General features: G+C 41.1%; 1 protein-coding gene across 11 annotated transcripts in view; it reads right to left on the bottom strand.

Moving 5' to 3' along the window:
* The window catches only part of pnpla6 (patatin-like phospholipase domain containing 6), a 41,534-nt gene that overhangs the window by 15,877 nt on the left and 10,023 nt on the right, over window positions 1–15,634 (bottom strand). For all 11 annotated transcript variants that reach the window (XM_020699764.3, XM_020699767.3, XM_020699766.3 and 8 more), the window contains exons 14-23: window positions 14,391–14,491; window positions 13,516–13,692; window positions 5,485–5,562; window positions 5,191–5,396; window positions 2,203–2,334; window positions 2,006–2,129; window positions 1,178–1,291; window positions 1,025–1,100; window positions 813–962; window positions 567–630 (exon numbers count right to left, since the gene is read on the bottom strand). In XM_020699764.3, coding sequence (XP_020555423.1) covers window positions 567–630; window positions 813–962; window positions 1,025–1,100; window positions 1,178–1,291; window positions 2,006–2,129; window positions 2,203–2,334; window positions 5,191–5,396; window positions 5,485–5,562; window positions 13,516–13,692; window positions 14,391–14,491 — 1,222 coding nt within the window. The remainder of the gene's footprint in view (window positions 1–566; window positions 631–812; window positions 963–1,024; window positions 1,101–1,177; window positions 1,292–2,005; window positions 2,130–2,202; window positions 2,335–5,190; window positions 5,397–5,484; window positions 5,563–13,515; window positions 13,693–14,390; window positions 14,492–15,634) is intronic.

The following is a 15,634-nucleotide window of genomic DNA, read 5'->3' as shown; positions in this document are numbered from 1 at the left end:
TTGGATGTGTCTCAGTTAAAAACAGACTGTGATGGATCCATGGAGGATCCAGCAGGAACGTCTGCCACTGATGACTTCCTGAGTGAATCATGAAGCAGACGGACAGATCTGTGTGTTTGGACTGACCGTCCCCGTGTCCACTGCGTCTGTCCAGCAGACATTTTGGGCTCTAAAGCGGATTCAAACCTACAGAAACACAACTGGACAGACTCAGCACTGATGATGGAACTGAAGACCATAATCTACATGACAGGCTGATGGACAGCAGGACAGAGAGGAGGACGGATTTAGTCTACAAATAATCCCATTTTATTGAGTGAAATGAAAATATCATAAATAATATTCCAAATGTCTGTGGTTGTTTTCAGTGTTTTTTGCCGGCTGTAGTTTGTTTACTGTTTTGTTTCTTCCGTTTATTTAGAGGCATAAAATGCTTAATGAGGGGCTGAGGGATTCAGACGTAGCACGACTGCAGGCCCGGGCGTGTGACGGTCCACCACTGCATCAGCATAACCAGCACGCAGCTAAAGCACTGAAACTGCAAAGGTCAGTTTGACTGAACCCACCTGTCCAACGCAGAAGCTCCCAGGCGCTCTCTGATGATGTCACTGGTTAACAGCAGAGTGGGCCCTGCAGCAGCCAGAGGGGAACCAACAAGACCATCAAAGAATGAAACCAGACAAGTCACAAGGTCATCATCATCCTTCCCTTCAGCCGAGCCTGCTGGGAAATCTGCATCTGCACCGGTCGTGGTGAATGAAGACTCTGTTTTACGTCACGTGTGGAAGAGGGACGTGAAGCGCTGGCGTTACCTATGGCGCTGAGCGCATGGCTGAGCTCCAGGTTGAAGGCATTGATGGGAACGTCGTCACACACAGGCAGCACCGCCACGGTGGACAGGTTGCTGGCGGGGTTGGTGACATCTGCACTTGATGCCACGCCGGGTAGGCCGAGAGCCGGACCTGCAGGGCAGAAATAGAGAGTAGAGCAGAGCCATAAAAGCTTGACTCTAAAGCGGCGGTACCTGAGAACGGCCCACGGCCCTGCTGCAGGTTCCCCAAAATCTTCTGGCCAAGCAAGTGGATCAACCTGGTCACCACCTGGACACAGACACAGATATGACTTTGTGTCATCCAGAGCACCAAACTGAAGGGGCGTGGCAGCAGGACCCGCCCACCTGAGGATAGCGCCTCTTGATGTTGTTCAGGGTTCCCTCCGGCAGTTTGACCAGCTCTGTGTCCCTCACGGCGTGGACGGTGGTGGCTCTGGGCTGCCGGGTCAGCGCCTCCACCTAGCAGAGGAAGAGGACTCTGACTAACGGACAGACGGGTGAAGGAGCCGGACGAGCAGAGCTACGGTGGCCCTGAAGTCCAAATCCCAACAACAAATCACTCCATGCAAAAAAAGACAGTTAAAGAAATCCAAACAAATCAACAAAAAACAACCAAATCCAGAAATCAAAACACAGCCCAAAAAAGTCATAACAAAAGAAAACATTTCGGAAAATAAAGGTCATTTCCAGGAAAACAAATGAAATGTTAAAAAGTACCAAACATAAGAAGCCAGAAAAGGTAGGGATTATGGGATGTCGCTGATTGGAGGAGGACTTTTGTTTTCTGCATGACGATATCTTCTGACAGGAGTTTCTTGGAGCTTCTGGCCACGCCCACTCCATCAATTCTGGTTTCCATCTTCTTCAAAACCCAAACACCATCATCCACTCAGTGACATCCCATAATTCCCACCTTTCTTATTTTGTTTCATTTGTTTACATTTAATTTTGATTTCTGGAAATGACTTTTGTTCTCTGGAAGGTTTTTTTTTCTCCACATTTTGGTTTTTGGAATTTTGAAAAAGTCCTGTTTTTCTTTTTTTAATCTGTAAAATGTTGTTGTGTTGATGTGATCTGCACTTCAGGGCCTCCCAAGCAGCTCACTAATGAACGACAACCATAAGAAACACAGGTTTAGTTCATGCAGCAGAATCAAGAGGAAACTCTTCTCACCACACCAATCAGGTCTCCTCTTCCATATTCACCAACCAGCTCTTTTTTGCCGTTTGCCTTTCGGATGACGGAGCGTAAACGTCCATTCAGGACAATGTAGGTGCAGTCTGACGGGTCATCCTGTCTACACAGGAGGAGCAGAAGCATCCATCAGAGGGGCTTCCTCTGAAGGGAATGCTCTAGAGAAGCTGCAGTACCTGTAGAGAGCTCTGCCCGCTTCAACCGCCATCCAGTCGATGGCAAAGTCCATCTGCCGGACGAAGGCCGACATGCGGATGGCCACGGTGTGGGCCACGCTCAGAACCACGCTGGGCTGTTCCCTCATGATCCTGCAGGGGGCAGCAGACAGCCACAGAGGAGAGCGCTGACGTCAGGGGCAGCAGGTGACAGCAGCATCAGAAAATGAGTGGCGCTCATGACACGAGCGCCGTCAATGTTAAGCTACAAAATGAAGTTTGTAACAAACATTTGGAGATTTCACAGCAGACGGCATGAACAACATCCACTCTGTCTCATCAACTTAGATCCTCAGCAATTATCTGCTAGTTTCTGCATTTCAGGCAAGTAAAAAGGCTGTAAATGTGGATTTACAGCCGATTCTGTTAAAGGACATGTTCCCACAGAAACCACAGATCTCACCGGACTGAAGTCTGACTGTTGATCTCTAAACTAATCAGTCATTTTAAGTTCAGCAGAACAGTAAAGATCAGGAGGTCGTCTATAGTTCAGAAGCAAAAGCTCCAAAAAATCTACAACATTAAAAAAAACACACATCATTTCCGAACAAGATGGCCAATGGTTGGCATCCTCTTCCTTCACCGTGCTCAGAAAGAACCGGTCCAGGATTTAGTCTGGTCCAGGTCTGAGGGAATCTGCTCATTCATCCTATCTGAGATGTCCACAGAGACACAGGACCGACCAAAAAAACAACACTGAGCGTCAACAAACGTCATCTGCATGTTGGGATTCAAACCCTCACTCACATATTGAGTTACTTTCTCTGATTGCACTGAAGAAACGATGAACCATCATCCCCATCAGAAGAAATTCATATCAGTCAGCTGTGGTTTGTCTGTTATCCAGGTTATTAAGGGAAGTGAAGGGTTCAATTCCCTTAGCATTGTAACTGCATGAATGTCCACTAAAGGTTTTATAAAGAAGCCGAGTCATCAAACCTCCAGGAAAACGTTACAGGCCTGAAATACAGAAACTAAACCAAATGAGAAAGTCGAGACGATTCAGTGGTTCTCAAACTGCTTGGAGCAAGACCCCCTTTACCGAAAGAAACTGTGTGGGCCCCCTCCCTGATGGAAAGAGGGGTGGGTCTTCATGAGCCCCTCCCTGATGGAAAGAGGGGCGGGTCTTCATGAGCCCCTCCCTGATGGAAAGAGGGGTGGGTCTTCATGAGCCCCTCCCTGATGGAAAGAGGGGCGGGTCTTCATGAGCCCCTCCCTGATAGAAAGAGGGGCGGGTCTTCATGAGCCCCTCCCTGATGGAAAGAGGGGCGGGTCTTCATGAGCCCCTCCCTGATGGAAAGAGGGGCGGGTCTTCATGAGCCCCTCCCTGATAGAAAGAGGGGCGGGTCTTCATGAGCCCCTCCCTGATGGAAAGAGGGGCGGGTCTTCATGAGCCCCTCCCTGATGGAAAGAGGGGCGGGTCTTCATGAGCCCCTCCCTGATGGAAAGAGGGGCGGGTCTTCATGAGCCCCTCCCTGATAGAAAGAGGGGCGGGTCTTCATGAGCCCCTCCCTGATGGAAAGAGGGGCGGGTCTTCACGAGCCCCTCCCTGATGGAAAGAGGGGCGGGTCTTCACGAGCCCCTCCCTGATAGACAGAGGGGCGGGTCTTCACGAGCCCCTCCCTGATGGAAAGAGGGGCGGGTCTTCACGAGCCCCTCCCTGATGGCAAGAGGGGTGGGTCTTCACGAGCCCCTCCCTGATAGAAAGAGGGGTGGGTCTTCATGAGCCCCTCCCTGATAGAAAGAGGGGCGGGTCTTCATGAGCCCCTCCCTGAGGACTACTTAACGTAGCAGCATTTCCGCCATCGCAGACCTGAGCACTGACCGCGCGGATTTAAGAAGTTATGAGCGAGCAGACCTTTAATAATAAACATAACAGTAAAGCACATTTAGAAGATGCGTGTTGGTCCAAACGGCAAACGTTTAGCATGGTGAACCCCCCCCCCCCCTTTTTGTTGTGTTTCCCTTGTGTGACTGCTGTTGTCATGGAGGCAACGCAGCGACGGAAGGAGGCGTGGCCTTGGGCGCTCCAGGATGAGGCAGGAGAGGGGAAGCGCGGGAGAAGAAAAAAAGAGGAAGTGTTTGCAGACGTTGTACTAACGGTTTGATCCAAGCAAAGGAATAAACGGCTTCTAGCCTGTTCCAGAGCAACGGTGTCCCGCTTCATTAGTTACCGTTTGCGTCCCGACCGGAAATAATAGCAGTTTCCGACTACGGTCTGAAGCCTGAGGCTGAAAGGTAACAGCTGATGGGGCTCCAGCTGTCCTCCAACAGCAACATCAGCACAAAAGCACCTTAATAAGTCATGTGATCTCAGTGGGTGGTGTCCTGAAGTGACGTCACTGACGTACGACTCACATTTACTGGGGAATATCCCATTTGTCTTCTACATGGCACACGCTAATGCACGGATCTGATTGGTATCCGATTTATTTCCACATATGAATGAGGCCTGAATCCGATCTGAGAAAATCAGAATCCATGCGCTTTTGTCCTGCTTCCACGTTCACCGGTCAGATCCCATCTGTGCCACATGAGAGGAAAAATGGGAATTGGGTCACTTGAACCATGCAGTGGAAATGCAGCCTTAGTGTGAAGGGGCAGAACTTCCTGCCCTAGTGCTTTCTAGCACATGTAATGCCACACAACATGAGCATGTGGGTGAAGGGGGCTGAGGGGGCAGAGCTCCGGATCATCATAGCTATAAAACTCCTCGTGATTTTAGGCTTTAGAGTCATGGATCCTTTTGTCATTTGGAGAAACGTAACTTCTTTTTGCCCCAGTGGGGTATTTGTGTCACACTGGGGGAGAACAGTGACCCCCACAGTTTGAGAACCACTCGTGTGAGGAAATAAAAGTCCAAACAGACAGCAGTGCAGATGATTGTTCAGCGTAAGCGTCACAGTACAGACACGGATACTGGATGTTCAGCAGAGAGGAAACACTCACTCATAGAAATCGGACTTTGAGATCTTCAGGAAAGTACAGTCTCGGACAGCCTTAATGGTAAAGATGAGCGGCTCTCCGGTCAGCACGGCGAGCTGGCCTACCATCTCTCCTGGGAGCGTCACAAACAAGCAGACGGCCTCCTGTTTGTCGATCATCCGCTGGTAGACGTGCAGACAACCAGACAAGACAAAGTGCAGACTCACGTCCTTCACAGGTGAGTCAGGAAGAGAAGCAGACAGGTTTACAGCTGCACACGGAGGGGGGGGGGCTGTGGGAGGGGGTCCGGGGACATACCTGGTCTCCCTGTCTTGCTAAAACAGCTCCAGCTTTTGCATGATGCAGACTCACTTTCCCCTTTAACAAAGCTGGGTCCTGAGGGGGGGGCATAGGCAGGGACAACAGTTAGGAAACTTAACGGAAGCGAGCCGGTTCTGCTCCAGTTTCCTGCAGGAACACGTCCATTAGGAAGTGGACCGCAGATGGTTCCCCATGACGCTCTGCAGACATGTCAGAGGTCAGGGGGGAGGATTGGCTGCTTCTGCCTTACAAGCCAGGACTCAAGGAACCGTATGCTGGGCTTGACCCAAACGGGGGCTGACCCCTACGGGGTCCGTGGAGGGTCTGCGACTTAAGGGGAGCGCAGGTGAGTCTCACCTGTCCACTCCAAGGCACGTCATGAAAATGGATCGTACCACTGTGGGGTGTGTGGTGCGTGTATCTTAAAGTATTGATAAGGATAATGGAAGTGACCCGCACTCATGACGTACGGATGATGCTGTCGTACGGCGTCCTTACGCCACACTTACTGACTGCACAGAGGGCGTGCACGTGACATATCATAGCAACAAATACTTACAGGTGTGTAACGGTAAAATAACAAAAACACCTCAGTCCTATTGATGCAAATATGCATCGATAACCGAAAAGACAAAAACACATAGGTGGAAAGGATTTAAGGGGTCAAAAGGTCAAGCGTGTTGACATTTCTTAAACACAGAATGAACAGTTCAGGTATTTGGGTCAAAAGTTTCCTCCAGTTTTAATTGCACAGCATGAGAAGCACTAAAGCTATAAATTAATTTAGTTTGTATATGAATGAGTAAAATACATAAAAAGTTTAAAACTGATGTGAAAGAAAATCTAGATCATTTGGGAGGGAATTCAGATGCTGAGGTGACATGTTGCTCTGACAACAACAACAAACAACAATAAAAAACATCAACAAACAACAAAAACAAAATACAACAACAACAAAAAACAACAACAACAAACAAACAACAACTAACAACAAACAAAAAACAACAACAACAAACAACAAAAACAAAATACAACAACAAAAAACAACAAATAAACAAACAACAACTAACAACAAACAAAAAACAACAACCACAACAGACGACAACAAACAACAGAAACAAAAAACAACAAACAAAAACCAACAACAACAAACAACAATAAAAAACAACAACAAAAACAAACAAAAACAAAATACAACAACAAAAAAACAACAACAACAAACAAACAACTAACAAAAAAACAACAACAACAAACAACAAAAACAAAATACAACAACAAAAAACAACAACAACAAACAAACAACAACTAACAACAAACAAAAAACAACAACAGACAAACAACAACACCAACAGACGACAACAAACAACAGAAACAAACAACAACAACAAACAAAAACCAACAACAACAAACGAAAACAAACAACAACAACAATAAAAAACAACAAACAACAAAAACAAAATACAACAACAAAAAACAAACAACAACTAACAACAAACAAAAAACAACAACAACAAACAACAAAAACAAAATACAACAACAAAAAACAACAACAAACAACAAAAACAAAATACAACAACAAAAAACAACAACAACAAACAAACAACAACTAACAACAAACAAAAAACAACAACCACAACAGACGACAACAAACAACAGAAACAAACAACAACAACAAACAAAAACCAACCACAACAAACAAAAACAACAACAAACAACCACAACAGACAACAACAATAACAACAAGCAACAACAACAATAACAAAAACAACAAAAACTAACAACAAACAAAAACAAACAACAGAAAAACAACAACCACAACAGACGACAACAAACAACAGAAACAAACAACAACAACTAACAACAAACAAAAACAAACAACAAAAACAACAACAAACAACAGACAAACAACAACCACAACAGACGACAACAAACAACAGAAACAAACAACAACAACTAACAACAAAAACAATAAAACAAAAACAATGAACAACAACTTACAAACAACAACAACAAAATACAACGTCAACAACAAAATACAACAACAACAACAGACAACAACAACCACAACAGAAAACAACAAACAACAGCAAAAAACAACAACAACAACAAACAAACAGAAACAAACAACAACCACAACAGACAACAACAAACAACAATAAACAACATTAACAACAACAACAACAGAAATAACGAACAACAACAACTAACATCAAACAAAAACAAACAATAGAAAAACAACAACCACAACAAACGACAAAAAACAACAGAAACAAACAACAACTAACAACAAACAAAGACAAACAACAAAAACAACAGACACAAACAACAACAAAAAACAACAACAAAATACAACAATAAAACAAAAACAATGAACAACAACAACAAAAACAAACAACCAACAACAAACAACAATAACAAACAACAACAACACACAACAACAACCACAACAGACAACAACAAACAACAATAAACAACATTAACAACAAAAAACAGAAATAACGAACAACAACAACTAACAACAAACAAAAACATACAATAGAAAAACAACAACCACAACAAACGACAACAAACAACAGAAACAAACAACAACTAACAACTAACAACAAACAAAAACATACAATAGAAAAACAACAACCACTACAGACGACAACAAACAACAGAAACAAAAAAACAACAAACAAAGACAAACAACAAAAACAACAACAAACAACAACCACAACAAACAACAGAAACAAACAACAATAAACAAACAAAAACAACAACAACCACAACAACAACAATAACAAACAACAACAACACACAACAACAACCACAACAGACAACAACAAACAACAATAAACAACATTAACAACAACAACAGAAATAACAAACAACAACAACTAACAACAAACAAAAACAAACAACAAAAACAACAACAAACAACAACCACAACAGACAACAACAAACAACAACTATCAACAAACAATGACAACAAAAACATTAACAATAACAACAACAAAAAACATTAACAACAACAACAATTAACAAACAACAACAAACAACAGATAACAACGAAAAACAACAACAAACAACAAAAACAAACAACCAACAACAAACAACAATAACAAACAACAACAAACAACAATAACAAACAACAACAAACAAACAAAAACAACAACAACCACAACAGAAACAAACAACAATAACAAACAACAACAAACAACAATAACAAACAACAACAAACAAACAAAAACAACAACAACCACACCAGAAACAAACAACAAAAAAACAACAACAAAATACAACAATAAAACCAAAACAATGAACAACAACAACTAACAAAAAAATTGAACAAAATACAACAACCACAACAGACAACAACAAACAACAGCAAAAAACAACGACAACAAACAACAGAAACAAACAACTACTAACAACAAACAATAACAAACAACAACAACACACAACAACAACCACAACAGACAACAACAAACAACAATAAACAACATTAACAACAACAACAGAAATAACGAACAACAACAACTTACAACAAATAAAAACAAACAACAAAAACAACAACAAACAACAACCACAACAGACAACAACAAACAACAACTATCAACAAACAATGACAACAAAAACATTAACAATAACAACAACAAAAAACATTAACAACAACAACAATTAACAAACAACAACAAACAACAGATAACAACGAAAAACAACAACAAACAAAAACAAACAACAAACAACAATAACAAACAACAACAAACAACAATAACAAACAACAACAAACAAACAAAAACAACAACAACCACAACAGAAACAAACAATGAAAAAAAAAACAACAACAAAATACAACAATAAAACAAAAACAATGAACAACAACAACTAACAAAAAAATTGAACAAAATACAACAACCACAACAGACAACAACAAACAACAGCAAAAAACGACAACAAACAACAAAATAAAACAACCACAACAGACAACAACAAACAACAGCAAAAAACAACAACGACAACAAACAACAGGAACAAACAACAACTAACAACAAACAAAAACAGACAACAAAAAAAACAACAAACAACTAACAAACAACAACCACAACAGACGACAACAAACAACAGAAACAAACAACAACAAAATACAACAACAACCACAACAAACAACAAAAAACAACAAACAACAGACAAACAACAACCACTACAGACGACAACAAACAACAGAAACAAACAACAACAACTAACAACAAAAACAACAACAAACAACAACCACAACAAACAACAGAAACAAACAACAACCACAACAGACAACAACAAAAACAACAAACAACAACTATCAACAAACAACGACAACAAAAACATTACCAATAACAACAACAAAAAAAATTAATAACAAACAACAACAAACAACAGATAACAACAACCACAACAGACAACAAACAACAACCACAACAGACAACAAAAAACAACAAAATACAAAAACAACAAACATTAACAACAACAACAACAACAAACAAACAAAAACAAAAAACAAACAACAGAATACAACAACAACAACAACAGACAATAACAAACAACAACAAACAAACAAAAAAACAACAACAACCACAACAGAAACAAACAACAAAAGACAACAACAAAATACAACAATAAAACAACAACAATAAACAACATCTAACAAACAACAACAAACAAACAAAAAACAACAACAACCACAACAGAAACAAACAACAACTAAAATACAACAATAAAACAACAACAATAAACAACAACATCTAACAAACAACAAAAATAACAACAACAAACAACAACAACAGATAACAACAAACAACAACAACAAAATACAAAAACAACAACAAACATTAACAACAACAACAAAAACAAAAAACAAAATACAACAAAAAACAACACACAACAACAACCACAACAGACAACAACGAACAACAATAAAAAACATTAACAACAACAACAAAAATAACGAACAACAACAATAGAACAACAACAACCACAACAGACAACAACCACAACAGTAACAAACAACAACAACAACAACAATCAACAAACAACAACAACAGATAACAACAAACAACAAAAATAACAAACGACAACAACAAACAGCAAAAACGACAACAACAACAAACAAACAACAACAAAATACAACAACAACAACAAAAATGACAACAACAACAAACAAAAAAACAACCACAACAAACAACAACCACAACAGAATCAAACAACCACAACAGACAACAACAAACAACAAAAACAAAATACAACAATAAGACAACAACAAACATCAACAACCAACAAACAACAACAACCGAAACAGACAACAACAACAGAAACAAACAACAACAAACAAGAACAAAATACAAAAACAACAACCAACAACAAACAACAACAAACATTAACAACAACAACAACAAAAACCAACAAACAAAAACAAAAAACAAACAACAAAATACAACAAACAACAACACACAACAACAACCACAACAGACAACAACAAACAACAATAAAAAAACAACAACAAACAACAGATAACAACAAACAACAATAAAAAACAACAACAAACGACAAACAACAAAAACAAACAACAAACAACAGATAACAACAAACAACAACAGATAACAACAAATAACAACAACAAACAACAAGCAACAACAACAACAAACAACAATAACAACAAAAATAACAAACAACGACAACAAACAACAACCACAAAGGAAACAAACAACAACTAACAACAAACAACAACAAACCACAGACAAACAACAACCACAACAGAAACAAACAACAACAACAAAAACAACAAACTACTACAACAACCACAACAAACAAAAACAACAACAAACAACAACCACAACAGACAAAAACTCGTAAACTTAATTGGCTGGTAATTTCCTTTTTTTTTCTTTGCTTTATCACTGTGGCGGTGTTGCCTTTCTTCTTAATTATATCTTTTACCTCTGCGTATGCCTCCATGAGGATTTGTGCTTCCGACGGGGAAAGGTACGCGGCTCTAGTTGCCATGGTAAATCAGTTAATCTGTGATCTGTGGCGGGGTCTATTTGAGTGAGCAGTGAGCGCGCACTTATCCAGGATTGGTTTCACCTGGGGCCTGTTTCAGAAAGGAGGTTCAACCAACTCTGAGGTTAAACTTGAACTCTGAGATTAACAACTCTGAGTTTTCTGTTTCAGAGCAGCTGATCGGAGTTAGGTTAATCAACTCTGAGTGGACTGATTCGGAGGTAAGCATGCGCACCGCGACTACAAGAAGCCATTTTTAATGGAGCGCAGATATTACGAGTCACCATGGCAACCGTGGAAAAAAAGAGGTCTGCATATTTTTCGCCAGCTGAACTTGACGTGCTGCTGCAGAGTTACAGTCAATATGAGCACATATTCCAGAAGAAAAGCAACACCGCTGCATCTGCAAAACAGAGACAGTTAGCGTGGAAAACATAGCTGCTCAAGTTAATGCCTAAGTTTGCATTTAAATCATTGGTATAAAATATTGGCTGCAATAACTTTTTAAATAGCGTAAGGTGTGAAATAAAAAATGGCGATATTTAGGTTTACTTTTGAAGTGTTATTCCTGGTGTAATTGCATGAAATGCTGCATAGTGTACAGAACCAATCTGGGGAAAAATGCATTTAACGTCAGTAATGTTTAGAGGACTTTTTTGTTAACCTTCCCCTCTTGCAAACGTTGGTCAGTTTAATATTAATACATTCAATTGTGTTTTTAAAAGTGAGTTTATGTCTACCCTTGTATTGATCAAGTGGTATAGGTTTATATGGGATTAAGAAAGTAAGCAGTGCTAGCAAATTGTTTCCTAAAAGTAATTGTTACATTAATCTAATTCAATGTCCCTGATTTCATTTTCATGTAGATGCAATCCTGCAGGAATTAAAAGAACATGGCAGCAGCTAAAAATGAAGTATAAAAACATAATTCAATCAGGTCAAATGTGAGCATGTCATGGATGTAGGCTTTGTTGACAATATTTGACATATGAAACATCTACATAGCAATACATATCTAATGTTGTTTTCATTCTGTATATGTAATTGACTGCAACGACAAACGGTAACGCTCAAACAAAAACATATGGGGAAATGACAAAAAAATCGAGTCTAGGTCTCAAAATCCTCGCATGAGGTAAATGTAATTCTCTAGGAATTAATGCAGCCTCCTCGTCTATTGGGTCCTCCAAAAAAGGACAAGCCATTCTTGTCACTTAGACCGTCTCTGTGTGACGGAAATGTGGGCAATGAAGGTTAAAGCGAAAAATACCGCTTCGTCTTTAAAAGGGGGAGGGGACCGGCAGAAACCTTGAGTTTAGAGAATAAAACCTGCTCCCGACCAGGTTAGGTTCACAGCATAAGTAACCATGGACACTGACTCCGAGTAGAAGTTACCTCTCTTTCAGAAACGGGTTTGACTTACTCTGCTTTCTCAGGTTTAACAAACCTCCCATTCTGAAACGGAAAACCCAGGGTTTCCCTGATTTCAGGGTTAACGCACTCAGAGTTTACACTAAACCTCCTCTCTGAAACAGGCCCCTGGCTTGATGAATCCGTGTCTGCTCATCCTGGCTTGGTCTTTGTGCAACCAATTAAGCCTGGACGTACATGTTTTGGCTTCATTGAGCTCAGCTCAGTCATTTATCCTGGATGTCTTAATTCTACTTTTGTGCAACAGGCCTCAGATAACAACAAACAACAACAACAACAATAACAACAAGCAACAACAATAACAACAAGCAACAACAAAATAAAACAACAATAACAACAAGCAACAAAAAAAATACAACAAACAACAACAATAATAATAACAAGCAACAACAACAAACAAACAACAACAAACAAACAACAACCACAACAGACAACAACAAACAACAACAACAAGAAGAAAAATAACAACAAACAACAACAACAACAAGAAAAATAACAACAAACAACAACAACAACAACAAACAACAGCAACAAAAAACAACAACAACAAACAACAGCAGCTGTAAATGAAGGGAAACAAACCTCGATCCTCATGAGTTTCAGAACCTCCTTCTGAGCTTCCTCAAACAGAGCAGGACTGGAACGGGCAGAGACGGGCGGGAAAACGTTTCCTGCCGGGTCTTCCTCAGGATACAGGTAGATCCCAGACGGGACTTCTTCTACGGTGACCCTCTTCTCCCGCTGGTCCTGGGAGACGGACTGGAAAAACGTGCAAACACTGAGACGCCTCGCGGGGACAGCAGACGACATCTCTGGGGATCTAACATGGCTTAAAGCGACCCTTCAGGGGGGCGTGGCCATAGAAACACCACAACAAGCCGTGGAAACACAAAAGTGATTAAAAATCACACGCTTGATGCTGCATGCAGAGTTTTTTCAATCAGTTTTTGTTTTGCTGAAATTGGAACCAGGAAGTTGATCCCAAAAAACGTGCAGACAGGTTTGGGTGGTGGAAACGCCACACCCAGGCAGAACAGAAGGTCAAGAGGTCAACTTCCCCCGGGGCTTGTCATAAACAACCCCAAGAAGGCGGAGCCAGAGGCCCTCGACATAAGTGGTCCCTAAACCCCGGGCCAGGCCACCTGGTACCGGACCACCTGGTACCGAGCCGCAGAAAGAAAAAAATACATACAATAACTTATTTTATTTCTATTTTCTGATTCTAAAGGAAGTTTTATTTTGGATTCTGTTCACCACATCCGTGTGTCCTGACGTGTCACGTGACCTTCCTTATCTGCTCGGACCGCTAAGTTAGAAGCCCAAAGCTAAAACGCTCATAAAAACCGAAAAAAATGTATTTGAGGAGAAAAGAGTCGGTAAGGAAAAGGAAGAGTCTTTGACTTCACAGAAACATAAAGCTGCTGTTTCCAGACAGGGTTTCAGTCACAGGTACTTACTCGAGTAAAGGTGGGAGGAGTATTACCGTCCTCTGCAGAGACAGATATCCTTCCTCTCTCAAAAGCCATGTCAAAGTCTGATCGCACACTTTTCTGAATACCTGCACAAACATCAACACAAACACGGACAAAGAAGGAGTTCAAACCTAGCACAAACACATTTCCATTTGTCTCAGAAAAGTGTGCAGCAGCTTGAAAACCAGACATGACTGGCTTGGAATTAAGTTAGAAATCTTATTTATAATCTGTTTCATGAAGTAGGAAGCAAAGAGACAGAAATGGACACGCTGGACTGGACATGGTTGACGTTTTGAGGTTTCCCTGCACCTGTGCCAGTATGTGTGTCTACAGGTGACCCCGCCAGGTGACCCCAGCAGGTGACTCTGATCTGTATGTGGTCTGTTAATATACAAAATAGATTTTTGTCAATTTTACAGAATTATTAACTAATGCATCTTTGTCATGGGATTTATTGATACTTAAGGATTCTAAATGACCTGAAACTGTGTTAATTAGACATAAATATCTGATAGAAGTGATGAACTGGATGATAAATCATGTAAATGGTATATGGCGTATACTTATATAGCGCTTTTCTACCTTCTTCAAGGCCAAAATTCTTTACAGTCACAGTCACACACACAGTCACTCACACACACAGTCACACACACATTAACACACTAGCGGCGGCCCTGCTGCCGAACACAGGCGCCCGCCTCCCACCAGAGGCGAGGTGGGGTTCAGGGTCTTGCCCAAGGACACTTCGACTCATGGGCCTGCAAGGCGGGAATCGAACCTGCTATATTACGATCATGGGTCGACCGCCCTACCGCTGCACCACGGCCGCCCTGTAACCATGTGGATTATATAAATTTGCTTCCTTCCACTCCCTTTTAAGTAATCTGTGATGTAATGTCTGATTATCCTAAGTTTGATGCGTCTTTGGAAGGATAACTGCTGATTGATTTGTTTTGTATATTATTCTTATTTGATTGCTTGAAATAAACCATTTCAAATCAAATCAAATTAAGAAAATCAAACCCCAGCAGTACCTGCACAGTCAGACCCGTCTCACACTAGAGGTCTCGGTGTGTAACCACAAAGACATTTCAGTGGGGGTGTCCCAGGTGCATGCTGGGATTGTAGAGGGTTAGTGAAGGGGCAGCACATATGCTGACCAGGACGTCTCTAGAGTTACAGTCCATCGTTCCAAACCACAACTTTGATGTGATGAAGAGGAGCTC

This window comes from Oryzias latipes, chromosome 1 (assembly GCF_053564925.1).
Source record: "Oryzias latipes strain Hd-rR chromosome 1, Olatipes_Hd-rR_3.1".
Taxonomy (NCBI): domain Eukaryota; kingdom Metazoa; phylum Chordata; class Actinopteri; order Beloniformes; family Adrianichthyidae; genus Oryzias; species Oryzias latipes.
Note: the sequence above shows the minus strand (reverse complement) of the source record. Positions and strands in the feature narration are given on the sequence as shown.